Source organism: Xenopus tropicalis, chromosome 2 (assembly GCF_000004195.4).
Source record: "Xenopus tropicalis strain Nigerian chromosome 2, UCB_Xtro_10.0, whole genome shotgun sequence".
Classification (NCBI taxonomy): domain Eukaryota; kingdom Metazoa; phylum Chordata; class Amphibia; order Anura; family Pipidae; genus Xenopus; species Xenopus tropicalis.
Window position 1 is genome coordinate 122,491,690 of NC_030678.2, and position 21,878 is coordinate 122,513,567.

Below are 21,878 nucleotides of genomic sequence, written 5' to 3' on the forward strand. Positions count from 1 at the left end.
AGTGTGTGCTAGAGCCTTAATTAAATTATGTGGGTCCCTGACCCTAGTGTAGTGCAATTAAAGGACACAATAGTCCCTGTAATGCATCCCTCGTCCTCAGTGTTCTTCTTGAGCATATCAGGTAACTGCATTAGTTTAAAGTGTCTTTAGTTGTCATAAAGGCAACGCTGAAAACTCATTATTATTTTAGTAAATAGATAGATAGATAGATAGATAGGAGAAGTACACCACTGGCACTGGGGAAAGCAGGGTGAAATGCTTGTGTTTATAAGCCCTAAAAAATATATATTTTTCTTTTATTCTAGCTTGAGTAGATATGACTTAATATTGCTGGATATGGTTATTAATATAACTTTGGTATGTGCCACTTGCAGCAAAACCCATTTTTTAGAGTGTTTATGTGAATTCTGCTGATTAAGGTAATACTTGCCTATTTCTCTTTTGTATGACCTTGCTGTGTTAATTTTTGTGGACAACAGTGCTTTATAACTCCTGATTAATTACCTGGCCTGTTAGCATTGTAATAGCAAAAGTCAATGGGCAGAGTTAGTAGGTATGCTATTACTAGCAAACAAATACAATTGGCATGAAGCCTAATGCAGACCTGCTTTTGTTTCTGCACACTAAAGGCTTCATTAACACACAGTGGTGCTACTGACTAGAGTTAGTGACCTTTTCATTTCTAAAGAAGACGACATGGACTTAAATTCTTTTCCCTTTGTTGAAGAACAATATCCTTTTCTGCTGGAAAGAACTGGTGTTCTGTTCATTTTATTCCTATAGAGTCAGCCCAACTATCAGGAAAAAGTAATAAATGAGGTTTCCTGTCATCTGGCTGTGTTAATAACTTAAAGAATAATTGCAACTTTGAAGGTGTTCTCTATTGGTTTGTGTAACCACACCTAATATGTCTGGGTGTACTGAGCTCTGTCTGTGACAGTCAGGTACATGTTGCTTGTTTTCTAAGCATTCATCTGACTGAATGGCACCTTTTTCATTCTCTTCCCACAGGGTTTCAGTTTGGTCCCTGTGGGTGTTAAGTGTCGGCAGGTTAGCAGGTTTAGTTTCTCCAGATAAAGACAGTCTTGTTTTGCTTATTTTTTGTCCTCTTCTGCTTTTCACAAAATGTTCATGTAAGCTGCTTCCACTGTGATGTTGTATTAATATTTTTTGTATTGCAAATCTAAATGTAGAGAAGATGTTTTTTCTACAAGAGATTATTTTTCTTGGTGTACATCCTGAGAGAAGGAGGCACTCCCTATAAGCACATATCAAATAGGAATACAAGTCTATACACCGAGATATTTCATTCCAGCTTCGGTTCTCTTAGGGAAATAATAATTATTATATTATCTACTTTCCTTTTAAAGAAGCTGCTATCTTGATTATATTGTGAAACCTGCAGGAAATTGGATTTTAATCCTTTACAGATTACTTAAATAATGCATACATTTGAATCTGAAAAGGCAAAAAGGAGTTTTTGGTGTATTGTGTAAGTCAGATGTATGTAAACTATTAGTGCTACCATGCATGTTGCAGACATACACATTTAAATTACAAATGGAACAAATAATCATTATCTTTATTATTTCCTTTTTTGTATAGCTGTACATAATATAGTATTTAATTGCAAGCCACCAGCAGCAGACTTTACCCCATGCACATTCCTTTTGTAATTCAAACCATGGTACATGTGTGCATTCATAGCGTTTTGAGACAAGATTTTGAATAGTAATTGCCTGATCTAGATATTGTGTTTGTAGCTATTGGCTAAATGTACTAAAACAAAACACATTTTTTAAGAGCACTGTCCATATTGTTTGCCAGTATTGGTTTAAAGTGTCATTATTAGCCAAACACACACAACATATTGTATGTATTTCTTCAATTCTTTCATTATTTTTCAGTGAAATAAATAAATATATCATCTCAGTTCCTGAACAGTTTTTGACAGGTCTTTTATGATTGGTTGCTTGGCAAACTAGATTAGCAGTGGATTTGAAAATTTAAGGCTGATGCTAGATGTGGCGTAGGCTGATATTTTCGGCAAGCGGAAAAATGCATGTAGCCGATATACGCATGAAAACGCGAGATAATGCAAAGTCTCGCGTTTTCATGCGTATATTGGCTACAAGTGCCTGCAACCGAGCGTATCTCATTCATTCGGGTGCAGGCACAAGTATCAGGCGTAGGGCTGTATTTTCGCCAAGCGTTTTTCCCCTTGCCGAAAATATCAGCCCTACGTCACGTCTGGCATCAGCCTAACAGAATGACATGACATGGACTGCTAGTGAGTTGCGCTGAGATACACCTGTGTATATGTGTGGCTCCCAGCTATAGAGGTGCATTTCTGTGTTGCTTCTTATTTTGAGTAACATCCCTTAGCATTTGTTTTGTGTTGAAAGGTAACAGAAATAATGTGGCTTTTGCTTTACACAAAGGTTTGGGAACTCAAGTATATTGTGTCTTGAATGCAGTTGCTGGACATACAGGCTTTTATATCAAACACTTAAAACTGCAAATAAACTTGTGACCATTGCAGCAGTTGAACTAACTTTGCCATAGAACCACTACATGCCCAATGTTGGCTCTATGGGTCAGTGTTGGGGTCCCCAGTTTGATTCTAACCAGGGCACTATCTGCAAGGAGTTTGTATGTTCTCCCAATGTCTGCATGGGTTTTCTCCAAAACCATACAATCATGTTAACTGACTCCTGATAAAATTGGCCTTACTATGTGTGCAAGCTCCATAGAGTGCTTGATTTATTACGACAGCTGTCCACAATTACTGGTTACTTCAGTGTAACCAGCCCTACTGCCCAGATTTGTTTGCCAAGCTTGTTTGGTCTTGCCTTTACATGTTCCTTCATATTTAGCTATGAAATCAACTGACCCAATAGTTTCAATGCATATATATCTGTAGATCTTTGCAATCTAACCAGTTAGGCTGCTGCATAACTTGTCAGTAGCCAACACATTGGCTCCAAGTACAGTCACATCAAGAAGCTTTCTGGCAGATAGGGGTGAATGACAATCGCCACGTCTGGCAGTTGCCTAAAATGTGTGTACAAATTTTTCCAATCTAATTGTTGTCTGCAGGGTCATATAAAGGTTTTTGCAGAAGAAACATTTTATTCACATGGGTGACAAAAAAGGAGAAAATACCCTGCATATGCTAATATGGTGTAATCTTGCACCAGAAGATTGCCAATGGAAATCTGTCAGCGAGCATTTTCAAGCATTATTTTCAGACCAACAATTGCAGGGTCAGAGTGATTACCAGTTTAATCTAGGGAGGGGCATTTTTGACATTTTTTGCCCTCTCGTAAGAAATCACCCCCTTCACCCTTCAGGTGAAAATCGCCTTTCCCACAATTTCACCAGCAGTGTCAGGGCAGTTAACAGAATAGTTTATGGAAAAATATTTGTAGGTCTTATGTTATGGGCAAGCAAGTGACATGTCCCATTTGCCTTAGACAGACTGACTGAGTCTTTGACGATGAGGGAATTTTGGAAGAAACAACAATGTATTCTGTAGCCAATGCAGTATCTGCATTATAGAGGTAGGACCCAGCTATCCTCACAACTTGGATGTAGTGTTTATGTGTAATATCAATACCCTTCTATTGTACAGTGCTGAGGAATATGTGCTATTTCCACTAAACACATACAAAGGCAAAATTATAAAAAGAAGGTAATTGTGCCTGTAAATCAGTTCTAGTTGTCTGCACTGTTCATATGAACTGGAGTTGAACCAGGCATGGCTACCAATATATACGCTGCATCCACTCGCAGAGCTGAGTTGTGCTGGTTTCTGTAGCTACATCAGTGCATCTCAGTGGGAACTAAATTGTTTAAAACTGAGTCTATTGTAAATAGAAAAACAGGCTGCACATTATTAGACAAATTGCTTACATGCTTGCTTTAGGAAAATATTCTGTTTACCAGTAAATACTTATTAAGCTCTTTTGTTGTTGAACACGTTTTGATTGAAGTAAGACTAATTGAAAAAACATTGGAGTAAAATCATTGGCGTGTTGCAACAGAGGAATTAAAACAATTGGATTTCTTAATGTGTTTAATATGGCACTTACTAAATTTGAATACATTTCAGCAAACTGCAAGACTTAAAAAAGAATGTCCGTATTTATTAAACTTACAATGTCACCCTTAGTAAAAAAACACTCTGACTTAATATCTTCTGTTTTATGACCTATTTAACTTATTGAAATTTGGAAATAAAAGACATCATTTTAACATCAAAAAAGCAATGTTATTGGATTCTGCTGAAAGTTTTTGTGTTATGAAAATTCTTACTAGATGTTGGATTTAGAGAGAAACAGGACCAAATAGTAAAATTGGCTTGGAAGATGTACCAAATATAGGAGAAGAAGACTTCATACTAATAATAGGCTGAAGGTCAGGAACAGCAGCTGGCAATAAGTGCAGTCAGTAGACGGGCTGGAAAGTCAGGGCAGGTTTGGTCTTATTTTTTCCTATTTTGGAATTTTTTAAGAATCCTTTATTTAGGATTTTATATTGCTACAAAAACAAAACACTGCATATTGTAATCAATTGATTTATAGAAAGAAGAATAAAAAAAAAGGAAAAATATATAATGGGTCAATTTAAATGTTGAGGTTGAGGGGAAAAAATGGAACAAATCGTGCACTACTTCTTTCCTCTATAGCATTTTAAGAAAAAAAATTAAGAAAAAAACATTTGCACACAAGTGAGGCTGAAAATCAAATGTTTTAACTGGAAATTAAATAAATAATAATAATAAATTAGTAGTTAGAGATCATTTCCATTTACTTATGTAGAAACTCTCCAGCTTTTACTTGATGAGTTGTGTAAGGTGTCAGAAAATACCTGTGTATATCTCTCTGTGGGGTTTTTTTTTCTCAAATCCAGGAAAACTGGATTTTTTATAAATCAGTCTCTTAGTAGAACACCTAACATCCTACAGCACCCTTTGTACCTTACACAAGCCTGAGATATTTGTTAACCAATGACTTTTCAGTTATCCACTTTTATCACGATACTTTTATAGTAGAAGGATAGTGTTTAATCTTTTGATACACAAAAGTAGGTGTGTTTGGGACTCATCTAAGGGCTCTGGCACACGGGGAGATTAGTCGCCCGCGTCAAATCTCCCTTGTCGGGGGCGACTAATCTTCTCGAAATGCCATGGCATACGCTGCGCCCGAAATCGCAGAAGATGCCTTGAGAGGATTTACATTCTCACCGGTGGGATGGCAGTTCGGGGAGATTATTTGCCCGCGACATGGGAGATTTGTTGCGGGCGACTAATCACCCCGTGTGCCAGAGCCCTAAGATTGATTTAATCTATTACGAATTTACTGTCTAAGGAAGAGAAGAATATTACTATCATTAGCATATAAGGCAAATTTTAACCAAAAAGGCTCTAGAGCTGAACAAACCAGGGAAGAGAGGATTACTCCTCTACCACTCTATGGAGATAAGCTCAAGCTTAGAAACAGAGTTTAATCATTTGATTCACAAAAGTAGGTGTGTTTGGAACTCATCTAAGATTGATTTAGAAAGAATCAATGAGCATATAATGAAAATGTTCCTTAAGGTTGAAGACACATGGAGCTACTTAGTAGCAGCCTAGCTGTTTTTGCTACAAACATCGACCTACTGGTAAATAAAACATTAGAAAGGTTATTATATGATCCCTTTATATATTTATACATAGTTATCATGTCACCTCTTAAGCGCCTCTTCTCCAGTGTAAACAGACCCAACTTGGCCAGTCTTTCTTCATAACTGAGACTTTCCATACCCTTTACCAGCTTAGTTGCCCTTCTCTGGACCCTCTCTAACTCAATAATGTCCCGTTTGAGCACTGGAGACCAAAACTGAACAGCATATTCTAGATGGGGCCTTACCAGCGCTCTGTAAAGGGGAAGAATAACCCCCTCCTCCCGTGAATCTATACCCCTTTTAATACAGCTCAAAACCTTGTTTGCCCTTGCAGCTGCTGCCTGGCATTGCTTGCTACAGCCAAGTTTATTATCTACAAGGACTCCAAGGTCCTTCTCCTTAGTAGCAGCTACCTTTTTTGGCTACAAAACACCAGACAATACTGAAAATTGCCTCTGCTAAAATACACGTAGAGACAATTATCAGTAAATGATCAGCATTGTCTATTTTTGTAGTCGTGACAAGTAGCTGCTACTAGGAGCTCCGTGTGCCTTCACCCTAAAGGCTCTTGAGCTTAACAAACCAGGGAAGAGAGGATTATTCCTCTACCATGCTATAGAGATAAACTCAAACTTAGATTAACCTCTGATTCATCACTTAAGTCAAAATGAAATAGATATACTGCAGAAAGCCTTGTCCCTCAGGTAAATACAGGTGTAGAAAATGCTAGTTCAATTCTATATGCCCTGTGGTCAGTGCAAACTGACAGGAAAGGCATCTGCCTGTCATTGACACATTTTTTGGCAAAAATACACACATACAAGCATAAGTGCACCGAAAAGTGCCTGGTATGACGTTACTTATAAGATACATTGCAAATTGTATAGATTAAAGGACTTTTATTTTTCCTCAGTTTCCCCTGAATCAATTTTAGCTATAATAAATATGGTAAAACAAATGAAAACATATCAGAAAACAATTTGTTTAATATGAATCATTATTTTTTTGATGATTGGTAGTAAACATTGTTATGCTTCAGTAGAAAATAATAAAGAGTAAATTGGCACCTTGAGACCATGGTTTTTTATGCTTCATAGCGTGTCTTAGTTATTTCATTTGGTTATTTTTTGTGTCTCTGAAAATATGAGGAACCTGAAATCAAGATAAATATCTGGTGCAATTAATATTAATGCTAGATTAAGAAAGAGAATCTGTAAGTTATATCCCACTGACAGGTCCTGAAAATGTATACATAATCAATCAACAAAGTATTCAGTGAAATAAACAACCATTTATTGGCTCAAAATTAAACAAACAATTGAAAAAAAGAGAGTGGGTACCATGAGGCACTGGGATGCACCTATCCATTGTTTGGTATAGTATGTTTGCTTTTTTTGAATTGTTTGTTTTAATTAAATAGTTGTTTATTTCACTGAATACTTTGTTGATTGATTATAAATATCTGGTGGAAGTCTCCTCTAAGTCATTGATTTTTTGGAACAGATTTACACCATGATGTACATTGTCCTGTTGGGAGCACGAAAGGACGACCATACACGTTAAGATCTTCTCTCAATATATCTACCTAAGGTTTTACAATGACGGAGCTGTCGGACTAAGGACCGCATAAATGAGCCAATGTGGTCCACAATCCTACAGGAAAATCAAATCCGATCAATACCTGCCGATTTTCATCCAGATATCAATCATGGAGGCCCGACGAGGGATAGATAAGCTGCTAAATCATTTGAAAGGAATCGAATTGGCAGTTTAAATCTGCTATTGTATGGCCACCTTAAATTGATATCTGGCTAGAGCACTTCTCTATAAAAAGTGTGCAGGATTAACTCAAATAATGTATCACCTTTAAGTGTATTTCCACTTGTCATATTGTTGCAAAATCCTGAAAACCTCCTAACCTGTTTATGGAATGAATTAAGTGTAACCTGGACTGGATTATGCATAAAGATACATTTCACTATTTTAAAGCAAGCTAGGTCCCTGACATTTTATGAAAGTTGAAATGCTTTTTTGCTTGCTAGGTTTGTTCCAGGATTGTTACTGTAGGGGAAGTAAAGGTTACAGAAATAGTAAAGGTGGGCAAACAATCAAATTATAACGGCGGGAATAGGTGCCGTCGGTTTGGGGACCGCATTAATGAGCCGATGTGGATTTGCCCGATCCAGATCTGCCCAATTTCAGGCCAGATGTCGGTTGAGGAGGCCCATCAGTGTTGGCACTAGTAGCAGCTACCTGTCACAGCTACATAAATAGACAATGCTGATTTACTTACTGATAATTGTCTCTACGTGTGTTTTAGCAGAGGCAATTCTCAGTATTGTCTATGGCAGGGTATTATCTAACCACAGTGATCCCCAAGCAGTGGCTCGGGGGCAACATGTTGCTCCCCAACCCCTTGGATGTTGCTCTCAGTGCCCCCAAACCGGGGAGTTTTTTTGAATTCCTGGTTTGGGGGCAAGTTTAGGTTGAATAAAAACAAGATTTACTACCAAATAAAGCCTCCTGTAAGCTGGTAGTGTGCATAGAGGCCCCTAATAGCCAATCTTAGCCCTTATTTGGCACCTCCATGAACCTTTATGATGCTTGTGTTGCTCCCCAAGTCTTTTTACATTTGACTGTGGCTCATGAATAAGAAAGGTTGGGGACCCCTGTCTAACCATGACAAGTAGCTGCTACTAAATAGCTTCATGTGTCTTCACATGGCCCCGTTCATCCTCTCCTTAATACAGTGCAGTCGTCCTGTCCCCTTCGCAGAAAAGCACCCCCAAAGCATGATGTTACCACCCCCATGCTTCACAGTAGGTATGGTGTTCTTGGGATGCAACTCATCCTTATTTTTCCTCCAAACACGGCGAGTGAAGTTTAGACCAAAAAGTTCTACTTTGGTCTCATCTGACCACATGACTTTCTCCCATGCCTCCTCTGGATCATCCAGATGGTCATTGGCAAACTTCAGACGGGCCTGGACATGTGATGACTTGAGCAGATGAACCTTCCATGCAATGCATGATTTGAAACCATGACGGCGTAGTGTTCTACCGACAGTGACCTTTGAAACTGTGGTCCCAGCTCTCTTCATGTCATTGACCAGCTCCTCCCTTGTAGTTCTGGGCTGATTAAATTAGGCCTGGTGTTGGTCTGCTTAAAAGTAAAAAATGTAGCTGTTTATGACTGAATACATGGCAGAACAAGCAGGTCTGGATAACAGGCAACTTAAGGTGGCCATACACGAGCAGATCCGCTCGCTTGGCGATGTCGCCAAGCGAGCGGATCTTCCCCCGATATCGCCCACCCGTAGGGAGCATTTAGGTAAAAAAAATAATAATCCGATCGTTTGGCCCTGGGGACAAACGATCGGATTATGTGGGCAGCAATGGGGCAGTTGGATCGGGGACCGCATCAACGAGCCGATGCGGTCCCCGATCCGACCAGATTTTCTAACCTGGCCGATCGAGATCTGGCCAATTTCAGGCCAGATATCGGTCGGCCAGGCCGCTCTGCTCTCCCCATACACGGGCCGATTAGCTGCCGAATCGGTCCAAGGGACCGATATCGGCAGCTATAGTCGGCCCGTGTATGGCCACCTTTACAGGCTACATAAAGCATGGACTTATGATTAAGCAACTGGTAGTTGTAAGTGCCTGGTTTACAAAGGTCCTTGATAAGGGGAGTGCAGGCAGCTTGATGTAGCAAGAGGTTAAAGCCTATAAATGGGATAGAGGCATAGCTATAAATCAGGGTGACCTTTGTAGGAGAACCTTCCCTGGCTTAACATGTCAATACATCATAGTCCAAGGTTCAGGACTTTTTACACAACTACTTTTTACTTTTACTTTTCCCTTTTGTGTGTTCTTTCTTCTTATTGATCCTGCTTCCCTCTAAGGGAGAACTTGCCTTGGCAACTATAGGGGAAGCTACACTGTATTGTGTATATGGTTGCTGGTTTAGTGTTCTTGATGTTTACATGAGAGTAAATAAATCCTTGCTAGAAAAGCTGTTTTCCTGATTGATACAGACATTGATTGTGTTTATTAAGTATATTCTAGATGAAGTGACAAACATGTTATATTCTAAAAAAGTGTTTACAGTAATAGACATACAGTATATGTAACAATGAGTACCTTATATGCTGTAACAAAATCAGTAGAAAACTTATAAAATTCAAAACAGCGATGAATGCGTGTTATTATTAATCATGGTAATTTTTCCCTAGCAAAGTCTATTCTTTATTTCAAATGTTTGTTATTTCATGTCTTTCTTTTGTATTGTGAATTACCAGGAACCAGTTTTATTCACTGGAACAATGAGAAAAAACCTTGATCCCTTTGATGAGCATGCAGATGAGGAATTGTGGGATGTTTTAGAAGAGGTACTGATTAAAAGGAAAAATTAATGTCTCCTAATATTTTGATTTAAATGAAAATTGCAGTATATAGTATCTCCTCTTAACAGCCATTATGGCATTACCCATGAGCATAAATAACACAGATATGCAGCCTACTTCCTTCCAGCTTTTGTTAAAATGTAACTTTGAGCAGTCACAACAACTGAAAGAAGCAGGTTGGTTATTCTGGCTGTAGAGTATCCATGATTTCCCTAATGCTCGTTTTGAAATAAATATTTTCTAAGCAAGTGTCCCTTTTTGACTGTAACAGGTGATACATAGTATGTAATCAATGTAATAAAGCAACTTTCCACTAGACATCAGGTTAAAAAATAAATGCTTCCATTATGTGAAACCTGCCCAACCCTCTATCTTATCCACAGGAAAGTAAAAACAGCCCTTCTGAAACCATACCAATTTACATTAGATGGGCTACAAAAAACCCTCTTTGAAAATAAACCTAAAATTTGGGCTAAAAGTTAATTTCAGTAACTTTGCCTTCTTGGGGCCCTCTTTTTACTACCTGCTCTAAGGCAGGTGTTAAAGAACAGGGCTGAGCTGTGCATCCTGATGCTGCTTTCTGCACAGATCACTGCTCTTTAGAGCTCCTGCACTTGAGTCCCCTGGGTTTGGAAATGACTGCTATAGTGTTGTTGGGGTAGTTCTGACAATAATGTGTGTAAAGAAACAGAGAAACCTTTAAATGAAAGAAATTTAACAGTAGAACTGCATCAGATTTAAGCACAGTTCTGCAGCAAAAACTGTAGAAGCCAGCTTTCTCCATATGGTCTGTTTTTTTTCAAATAAAAATGCTCCCAGCAGCATACATCATATCTGCCCCTTTCCTTCTTTGTACTCTGGAGAAAGAGCTGCATTCACTACATTATAAATACAGGTATGGGACCTGTTATCCAGAATGCTCAGGACCTGGGGTATTCCAGGTAAGGGCTCTTTCCTTAATGTGGATCTCTATACCCTAAAGGACAATGAAAGGTTAATATAAATTAAAAGTAAATCTAAAGGCATTCTTTTTAAGTAGTTACTGCATATCTAAATTCCCAGATCCCTGCTTGCTTCTCTGAGATATGGTGCTGGCAGCCTACAGCAGTTAGAAGACTACAGTGACATCACTGAAATCTCTCTGTCCTTCCTGTAGACTGCCAGCGGCAGCCTTCCTATTCTCTGAGCATGTGTGTAACTTGATCCTGTCTCCTGTTCTGAGCTACACATGCCCACCAGCCAATCAGAAGCGGATCTGGCAGAGGGGAGGGTGGGGGGAGGGAATGAAACACATGTGCAGTATGAAGCAAGGAGGGAAAGGAAGGGAGTATTATTTACCATATAAAGAGCATTATATGTTAAACATACCATTTGCTGCCTTTTTTGTGGTTAGTAGGTGTGCATTGAGTAATTGATTGATTTGCATTAATATTCTGTTTGCCCCTATGTGGGCTTGGGGAACACATTCTCATTTGCACACTTTTTTCCTTTTTAAAGCCAGCTATTTTTGCTTTAATAATTGTGGTGTGCCCTCCAAAACTGTTTGTAAAAATGTCATATTTCCTGTACCAAATTAATATATATACACATACAAGTAATATTGTTAGCATCTTTAAAATATAAGTTTGTTTCTTAGGTGCAACTTAAAGAAGCAGTAGAAGAGTTGCCAGGAAAAATCGAGACCCAGCTGTCTGAATCAGGCTCCAATTTTAGTGTGGGTCAAAGACAACTCGTGTGTCTTGCACGGGCAATATTGAGAAGAAACCGAATATTGATTATTGATGAAGCTACAGCAAATGTGGACCCAAGGTAAAACATACTTTATTCACTTCAAGTGGTTCTAGTCCAGTTTTTTTTCAGGTTGCATTACATAACATTTGTAGTTTACTAAATGACTGTAATATCTGCTTTGCAGTTTTCCTGTCATCGGTAGTTGAAGATTTCCTGTGTTGTAGTACATTGTACTAGAATGCAAAATTTGACATATTTAGTTTTTTGAAAGTTCCAGTTTCATTTTTTAATATTGCTTCATAATAAAGCACAAAAGTACACCAATAATGCAATGGCAATTACAGTGATTTGATAGCGTTCCTATTTCATTTGTCTGGCCTCCTGACCTATAAATTAGTGTTACCAGCCATAATAAATGTATAAAGGATCCTGGTACCTTGGGGAAATACTACCACCAATTGACTGTAACCAGTATTTTAATAAGTGATAGACTTGGAACCATTCTTCAACCCCTGTCTAGCTTAGGGTAGTCAAACATTTTTAGAGTTGGTTGGGCAGTTTGGCGGATTTTGACTGTATACTGTTTTCCTGTCACTTTCCCTTCATATTGTTTTTCAATGTTTATGCCTAAATTGCACAATATTGACCAGTACTTTGGGATTTAAATCCCCTTCCCCCAGAATTGCATTGTTTATTATCATCCCCCAAGGTGCCATGCATGCCCAGATAGATAGGCAGTATGGGGAAGGTTGGATCAAAGCAGAATTTTGATAAAGATTATTGATGTCCCTACATAGGAAATTTCAGGCGCAATTGCCCCAGAAATGCATTCCTTTCTTTTGTGACTTATTACTTAATTAATAAAGAGAAAAGGGAACATTTAACTGAAACGTTCTGTTTTGCTATTATTGTGCTTTGCACCAAGTTGAATATACAACCCTTACCTCGTGACATTTAATGTTTATTATTATTATATTCTGACCATTTTTTTTTTCTAAATTCCAGCCATTTCCCATTAAGAAATAAACAATGTATTTTGGAGATGTAACAAAATTCCAGCCTTTTCACATTAAGCATGAAACAATAAATGGCAGACGTGAGCAGTAAATCTCTGCAAAATGTACTGCTTTGTAAAAGTAGAATATAATCCTCCAAATTTGCATTAGGAATCATGAATCACCCTACTTCAAGCAGTACAGCTTAAAATCTTCATTAATTAAGGCGTATGAGAAACTTTCTGAATAATTTACATTTCTTTTGAAGATTAATCTGTTTGATTGACATTTAAATAATAGTTTATTAACAGCTGTTTTGTGCTCAGATGAAACACTTGCTTTGTGCCTTGAATGTTACAGTTAGGGTTGTGCTGTAAGTGTTTTACAACTGTAAAACTATGTATTTGCAAACAAAGGAAAATAGTCCAGCTTTATGGTTAACCTTTCCCAAAATAGTGCTGCCCTCCAATTGCTCTAAATTGCAACTTTCAGATGGCTGGCTGAGGATTCTGGGAGTTGTAGGAGAACCACAGGTTGAGTAGATCTGCTCTGCAGTGAGATGTTACTAGTGTTGCTATTAGCAACAATGCTTGTCCAAATATACTTGTACTTTTCTGTATTCCTTTTGTGTACTTTTACATTCTTAAGAGAATAATCTAATTCCACAGTTCCATCATTTGGGGTGTTATGAATAAAATGCAGGCTTGAGAAATGTCTCTTTCTATAGTCTGACCCCTGAATAATGAATAGCTCTTAAAGACAGAGGCAGATGAAAATGTGTAATGTTCCAAAACCTTGGGGATGATGTTTATCTTGTTCTGCATCACAGTGCGATTCATTGTTTTGCTACCTACATTCAATTACTGCCCATTGAAAATAGCTAAAATGATAATGAAGTCTTAGGTTATATTAGGCTAACCTCTTCATTTCTGCAGGATGCACACAATGCACGTCCTTCAGGATGAAATGCTCTCATTGTTGAGCTGCAAAAAAAAACTTTGTTTTCCATATGTTTTATTCTTTCATAACTATTCAGAAAAGAACCAATTGCTTTCAGGCTCTGTAATTAATTAGAGATAATTTCTAAACTTCTGAAAGAGTTATGCAAGATAAGATTACAAAAGACTTCAAATATATTGTGCTGAAGTGAGATCTATACAGCCTTTCCAGGGATACCTGTACCATGAAAACGGTCTCATTTACATATGCTGATAATGCAGTTTCCACATTAGAGCACCTCCAGTTTGTTCACATGTCACCATTTTTTATGGCTTTAAAAGATAAGCTTATGCAGGGGTATTTCTGCAGCCAGTTCTGGACTGGGACACTAAAGGCCTACCTGAGAACCTGATACCCAGGGCCCACCAGCTGGAGCCCTAAAATGCACTGGTATCGCTTTGAGAGGTTTATTGTTGAGATGTAAGTGATATAAATGGAAAATATAATATGTAAGTTATATAAATGGAAGTGACTAATATAGCCTAGAAATCACTGTTTTCACACTTCAAAGAGTCCAGGTACCTGACAGACCAGTCTAACACTGTCTGCAGCTATTAAATCTGCAGAGATTGTGACCAGTTGTCCATGGTGGAACAGGGCAAGGAACAGCAGTTCAGCTGAAACTCTTTTTGGAGAACCTTGTGCTTGGCCTTCTCCTCCTAACATCCAAAAGTTTCATGGAGTAGCTTGTGAAGGTGATGAGAGACTATTTAATATTCACCTTATAAATCCTTTGCCTGTTTAAAAAAAAAAAAACCTAAAATATTTCTTTCATTGTTCTTTGCATTCCAAAATAATTCACAAAGGCCGGTACTTTCTAGCACCGTGTACATAATGGTTGGGTGGAGTTATGAATGAGTCCCCTGCCTGTCCACCCTAAATGCACATGGTACAAAAGATGTCTGTAGCATCAGGCAAAAAAAAAAAAAAGGCTTATTGTGCGTGATGACGGTATCCCTTTAAATGGCATTGCTTACCCCAAAATAAAGTTTTACCTAATGAAATAAACTGTAATTCTTAGCTAATTTCTTTTATTTGTAAGCATAACTGTTATTGAATAGCACTATACATCTGCCTATTCTCTGTCTGGATAGTTTTTGAATAAAGGAACCAAGGTCCAAGAGAAAACTTTTAATTTTATGGATTATCACGTAAAAACTTATGGACAAGATTGAATTTAAGGAACAAAAACTTTTCTCCTAATTCAGTTCCATTTTTTCCAATAGACTTGGAAACTCCAAAAGAGTTTCTATGTGATAAACAATACGTTTTTCTCATTGGATTTCATCTGACTCTATGGGAAAATCTGTAATTGAATTAGGAGATAAGCTTTTCTCATCAAATTGAATGTGACCCAGTGTAGCTGAAATCCAGCTGAAAAAGTAACTGTGTATTAGAAAGTTGCTTTCTTTAAGCAAAATGCAAATTTGTTTTTACATCTCATTAAGGCCCCCTCTGCAATCTACCAGCTTTATAACTGGAGACAAAAAATGGCAGCCTTCCTGGATACATTTTATAGATGCAAATAGCTCCTTTTCCCTTGTACACAGTTTATTCAACATTTTGTGCATTTTGTTATCATGATCTAGTTACAATTCTAGAGTTTTAGTTTTAGTATTACTTTGCACACCCATAAAACATAGTGCTTTAGTGAGAAAGGAATTCTAAAGTGTACTCTTCCTTTGCAGAACAGATGAACTGATTCAGAAGACCATACGGGAAAAATTTGCTGAATGTACAGTACTGACAATTGCGCATAGGCTCAATACCATTATCGACAGTGATAAAATTATGGTGAGATACTTATTCCTTTCTATTTTGTTTTACTGATTTTTCATGGCCAGCATCTTTGGTGACATAAATGGGCTTATAAAATGTTAGGCATTTTTTGTAGTCCTTTTACTACTGAAAAATCTTTTGTGCAATTCCCCAAATAGCTGTAGAGGCAAAAAAATATACAAACTAAAGCATAGATAGGAAAATTTATTATAAAAATGAACGAACAGTATATGATTTTGAATGTCATGTTGGTTATTTTAAAAGAGCAGTATACCCTTCCATTCAGCACAAGCTTAATGAAAAGGGCTAATGCTTAACATACTTTTTTTCTAATTGTACAGATATGGGATCTATTATCCAGAATGCTCGGAACCTGGGTTTTTTTCGGATAAGGGGTCTTTCCATAATTTGGAACTTTATATTTTAAGTCTGGTAAAAAATAATTTAAACATGAAATAAACACAATAGAATTGTTTTGCTTCAAACAAAGATCAGTTATATCTTAGTTGGGATCAAGTACAAGGTACGGTTTTATTCTTACAGAGAAAAAGGGAATCTTTTTTTTAAAAATGTGAATTATTTGATTATAATGGAATCCATGGGAGATGGCCTTCCCAGAATTTTCTGTATAACAGGTTTCCAGATAACGGGTCCCATTCCCATACATGTACTTTAAAACACACATATTGTTTTTTTTATTATAACTAGAGCTAAACAGAGAAATTCATACAACTCCATGTTTCTAACCTCATGACTCTTCCAAGATTTTCAATAAGGTTATCAGTGGTCATATAACCCCCATACAAAATGGTCTTCTGCTTATCTCTAAGTCAAAGCAGCCACAATAAAATGGTGAATGGAGGGGTTTGTTTATTAAGGATTATTTAAATAATTACAGGGAAGCTACTAGTGTTTAGTTTGCTCCTGTTGAAACAAAAAAGATGAATAATAGATACTCCCCCTTGGAAAGGTCCAAAAGCAGCATATAACAATTATCATATCTAAACAGAATCTAATTAAATTCCACTGACTCCTTCCCTTATTTATAGTCTACTCTCACTGGTTCCTCATATCTTAACTCCAGAATTTAAATTGTACATCATTCACTTTCCTGAGGGGTTGCTGCACCATCTGACTGCATGCACTTCCTGTTATTCACCTTAAAATTAACTTTTAGTATGATGTAGCCGTTGAAATCTAGAGACAATTGGCAATTGGTTTTCATTTTTAATTTTTTGTTGTTTTACAGTTAATTAATTTTTTGTTTATCGGCTCTTCATTTTGGAATTTCAGCAGCTATCTGGTTGCTTTGGTCTTGTTTACCTTAGCAACCAGGCAGTGGGTTAAATGAGAGACTGGAATATTAATAGGATAGAGAATAAATGGAAAGATAAGTAGTAAAAAGTAACAATAACAATAAAATTGTAGCCTCAGAGAGAAATAGGTTTTGGATGCCGGGGTCAGTGACCCCCATTTGAAAGCTGGAAAATGTTAGAAGTGGAAGGCAAAAACTATTAAAAATAAATAATAAAGACATTAGGAAAAGGACATTTTATAACATACTAAAAGATAATGTAAAGGTGAACCACCCCTTTAAGGACTGATCTGAGCAGCAGAAGAAGCAAGCAACGTAAAAATGAAAAGAGGTGATTGCTGTTAAATTTATTAATGCACCAGTATGCAATGCCTGTATATGGACTGGGGAAGAGGTTGTAAACTAGATCTCTATATTTGGGGCCTGCTTTTGACCCAGTAGAATGCACTTAGCAGACATACATGGGTCATACAACAAATAAATATCAGATGATTGTTATGAACTGTTTGAAGAATTTATTAATTATAGGGTTTAGTAATAATAGGTTTTGATCATGTTAAAGGAATTGTCTCAAGTAAGCAGTTTGCTAATAAACATGCAAAGCATTAGTATTGCTATCATAACATCATTTAATTACTATTGTTCAACTAGTTACAATTCATTTGTTCTATATCTCTGCACAAATACGAGAGGGATGTGCTTTCTGTGATCATGATTATGAAGACTTACAAAAGGATGACAATGAAGCAGCTGGAAAATAATTGATGGCATTGTTAGCAGCATTGTTTGTTTGCTCATTCTCCAAAGGAGTTTTTCCCCCCAATTTTAAGTAATGATGTTTTTATAAATAATTTGATCTTGTAATTTATGTCCTGTTTCTCTCACATGGATTTTTTTCTAACAAGTAGAAAACACAAACAGAGCATATGTATGATTTTCTTTCTTGGGCTGTGTATTATGCACATTGTATATTAATTAGTTTTTCTTCTACAATGGAAGGGATATTAGTAGACCTTCAGTAGAAGAGCTTTAAGACATTTCTCCCATTTAAATGGTGGTCCCTGCTGGCAGAGGTTTAGGATATGTTATCCTATGAGAGCGAGAATGAGATTAAATGAAAGTTACAGAGTGAAAATAACTATGATCAAGACCATTTATCAACACTGGGCAAATTTGCACATGGGCAGTAACCTATGGGAAACAATCTAAATTTTGTTTTCGTTGTTTAACCTAAAGTTCAGTTCAAAATGTATTATGCACGGAGTACAATGTACATAGTGGAATGAAATCCTTAGTGCATGTTGCAAAAAAATAAAAATAAAGTGCTTCTTAATAATTATACTGTAATGTCAACCACTGTGACCTACAGCACTTACATTTGCCCATTTGTGTCTGTTAGTTACCCCTCCCATATAGATTGTAAGCTCTACGGGGCAGGGACCTCCTTCATCTTGTGTTTCTGACTCTTATTGCAACTGTACCTTGTATTTATTTGTATTTATTGGTGTACTTTGTATTTATCCATTATCTTTAACCCCCCTTTTGCATGTTTGTCACACTTAAATGTTTCTGCTCATCAAAAACCGTTAACTATTAGTCAAAGATAACATAATTGAACACAAAATGCAGTTTTTAAATGAAGGTTTACGTTATTAATGGAGAAAAAAAACTCCAAATCTACATGGCCCTGTGTGAAAAAGTGATTGCCCCCCTTGTTAAAAAATAAATTAACTGTGGTTTATCACACCTGAGTTCAATTTCTGTAGTCACCCCCAGGCCTGATTACTGCCACACCTGTTTCAATCAAGAAATCACTTAAATAGGAGCTACCTGACACAGAGAAGTAGACCAAAAGCACCTCAAAAGCTAGACATCATGCCAAGATCAAAGAAATTCAGGAACAAATGAGAACAAAAGTCATTGAGATCTATCAGTCTGGTAAAGGTTATAAAGCCATTTCTAAAGCTTTGGGACTCAGCGAACCACAGTGAGAGCCATTATCCACAAATGGCAAAAACATGGAACAATGGTGAACCTTCCCAGGAGTGGCCGGCCGACCAAAATTACCCCAAGAGCGCAGAGACAACTCATCCGAGAGGCCACAAAAGGACCCCAGGACAACATCTAAGAACTGCAGGCCTCACTTGCCTCAATTAAGGTCAGTGTTCACGACTCCACCATAAGAAAGAGACTGGGCAAAAACGGCCTGCATGGCAGATTTCCAAGGCGCAACCACTTTTAAGCAAAAAGAACATTAAGGCTCGTCTCAATTTTGCTAAAAACATCTCAATGATTGCCAAGACTTTTGGGAAATACCTTGTGGACCGACGAGACAAAAGTTGAAACTTTTTGGAAGGTGCGTGTCCCGTTACATCTGGCGTAAAGTAACACAGCATTTCAGAAAAAGAACATCATACCAACAGTAAATATGGTGGTGGTAGTGTGATGGTCTGGGGTTGTTTTGCTGCTTCAGGACCTGGAAGGCTTGCTGTGATAGATGGAACCATGAATTCTACTGTCTACAAAAAATCCTGAAGGAGAATGTCCGGCCATCTGTTCGTCAACTCAAGCTGAAGCGATCTTGGGTGCTGCAGCAGGACAATGAACCCAAAACACACCAGCAAATCCACCTCCGAATGGCTGAAGAAAAACAAAATGAAGACTTTGGAGAGGCCTAGTCAAAGTCCTGACCTGAATCCTATTGATGTTGTGGCATGACCTTAAAAAGGCGGTTCATGCTAGAAAACCCTCAAATAAAGCTGAATTACAACAATTCTGCAAAGATGAGTGGGCCAAAATTCCTCCAGAGCGCTGTAAAAGACTAGTTGCAAGTTATCGCAAACGCTTGATTGCAGTTATTGCTGCTAAGGGTGGCCCAACCAGTTATTAGGTTCAGGGGGCAATTTTTCACACAGGGCCATGTAGGTTTGGATTTTTTTCTCCCCTAAATAATAAAAACCCTCATTTAAAAACTGCATTTTGTGTTTACTTGTGTTATCTTTGACTAATAGTTAAATGTGTTTGATGATCAGAAACATTTTGTGTGACAAACATGCAAAAGAATAAGAAATCAGATAGTTTTTCACACCACTGTAAGTAGTGCTTTATAAATAAAGATATACATACATACATACATACATAATTGCAGTATTTATTTGCAAAGTTGCAGATAAATATGCTAAAACACATATACTTACCATAAAGTGCCAGTAAAATATAGTGCCTTGGGAAGCTTAACATTTATAATACCTATTGAAAATTATTAAAGGGAGAGGTATGCACTGGGTTGTGCGGCTGGCTGCAAAACTTTGCTTATTAACACATGTATTGAGCACACGTCCTCTTTAAGGGTGAAGACACACAGAGCTACTAGTAGTAGGTACTTGTTATGGCTACAGAAATAAGCAATGCTGATCATTTACTGATAATTGTTTCTACGTGTGTTTTAGCAGAGGCAATTCTTATTATTGTGTATGGAAGGGTATTTTCTGGCATTTAGTAGCCGTGACAAGTAGCTGCTACTAAGTAGCTCTGTGTGTCTTCACCCTTAATTGACACTTACAAAATATTTTTGTTGTAAGCAAAAGTAGATAGAAAGCCAAAGCAATTAGTAGCAGATTCCTGTTTAATAGATAAACCCCCGTAGATTAGAGGCCAAGTTTGCATTAGGCATAAACGGATTGTAAGGTCTTTAAATTGTTTTAAACTGAAATGAGAACAAATCTGAAATTTAAGGATGACTTCTTATATACTGATTTTTTTGGAAATGTTGAACAAGCAGGAAATATGTAATGAAAGAGTCAAATGAATGCATTCTGGAAAAGACATATAAAAGGGGGAAAAGGCCATTAAAAATTTAGCTTTACTAAATAGGAATGTCAAATTGTAGGATGTCTTAATTATTGTGTGGACAGATTAAATAGATCAAATTACTTTCAAGTGCTTTAAAGAAAACTGCATTGTATGTGATTCACTGTCTTAAATTACAGATTGCTATGAATTCAACTTAAGCTTATGTCACTGTAGGCTGTAAAACCATTGGAGCAGTTTACCTGCTTTTTCCTAGATATATTTGTGTGTAGAAAGGCAAATGAAACACTGACGTGAATCATATTACTGGAATTAGGTTTCATCCCTAGCCTTCAGCAGATGTAAATGATGAATAGAATTTCCCAGTTGTGCAAATATTTGTAGAGTTTTAAGGAAGTCAATGAAAACCCAAAACTCTAAAATCCAAATGTGTTTTGAAGCTATATAGAGCCATGTGTATTACATACTTATACTTTCACTTTTTTCACTTTTCTTATAATTAAAAGAATATTAGTTTTCATTTTTAAAACTGTTTTTGACATTCTTTACCAATACTGCTGGATTATCTTGATTAAATATTATAATGTTGCAGGCTTTAAATGCTCCTAACATCTACTTTATTATTACAGGATGGAAGGTAAGGGACAGGCAAGGTACCATTAATACTGTCACACTCATGCAGTGCAAATTAAGCTGAAACATATACATTCTACATTGGTGTAGTACATGTGAGACAGTATATTGAATGTAGGTTAAACTAATATTCAACTGGCTATTCCCGGCAAGGACAGTAGGGTTACCATCTGCCCAGTATTTTACTAGCCAGGCTGGTAAAAATTATGTTTGATTGCAATGTAATTCATAGGGAAGAAAGCTAAACAATATAGGAAGGCCAACCTAAGCAGAAGGGTCTGCAAAAAACTATTTTTCTATTGATTTCCAGCTGATTTAATAATCAGTGCATTCCCTGGGACATTGACCTTAACTAAGATATGATTAATCCTTAATGCAATCCCATTTAATCCAATTTAATGTTTATTTAATGTTAAAATGTTTTTTAGCAGACTTTAAGTAGAAAGATCGAAATTATGAAAAGAGCGCTTACCGAAAATTAAAACACACAGGGTAAATGGGTTTGTGTTACACCAAATACATCCACTTTGTTTTGTGGTAT

The 21,878-nt window shown here is 37.1% G+C and overlaps 1 protein-coding gene across 2 annotated transcripts in view; it reads left to right on the forward strand.

Moving 5' to 3' along the window:
- Nucleotides 1-21,878, forward strand: part of abcc4 (ATP binding cassette subfamily C member 4) — a 139,993-nt gene that overhangs the window by 114,524 nt on the left and 3,591 nt on the right. Inside the window, exons 27-29 of one of the 2 annotated variants that reach the window (XM_002939283.5) lie at nucleotides 9,971-10,060; nucleotides 11,712-11,884; nucleotides 15,489-15,594. In XM_002939283.5, coding sequence (XP_002939329.2) covers nucleotides 9,971-10,060; nucleotides 11,712-11,884; nucleotides 15,489-15,594 — 369 coding nt within the window. Of the gene's footprint in view, nucleotides 1-7,173; nucleotides 7,447-9,970; nucleotides 10,061-11,711; nucleotides 11,885-15,488; nucleotides 15,595-21,878 lie in introns of those variants that run through there. The other variant, XM_031897063.1, reaches the window with a different exon arrangement.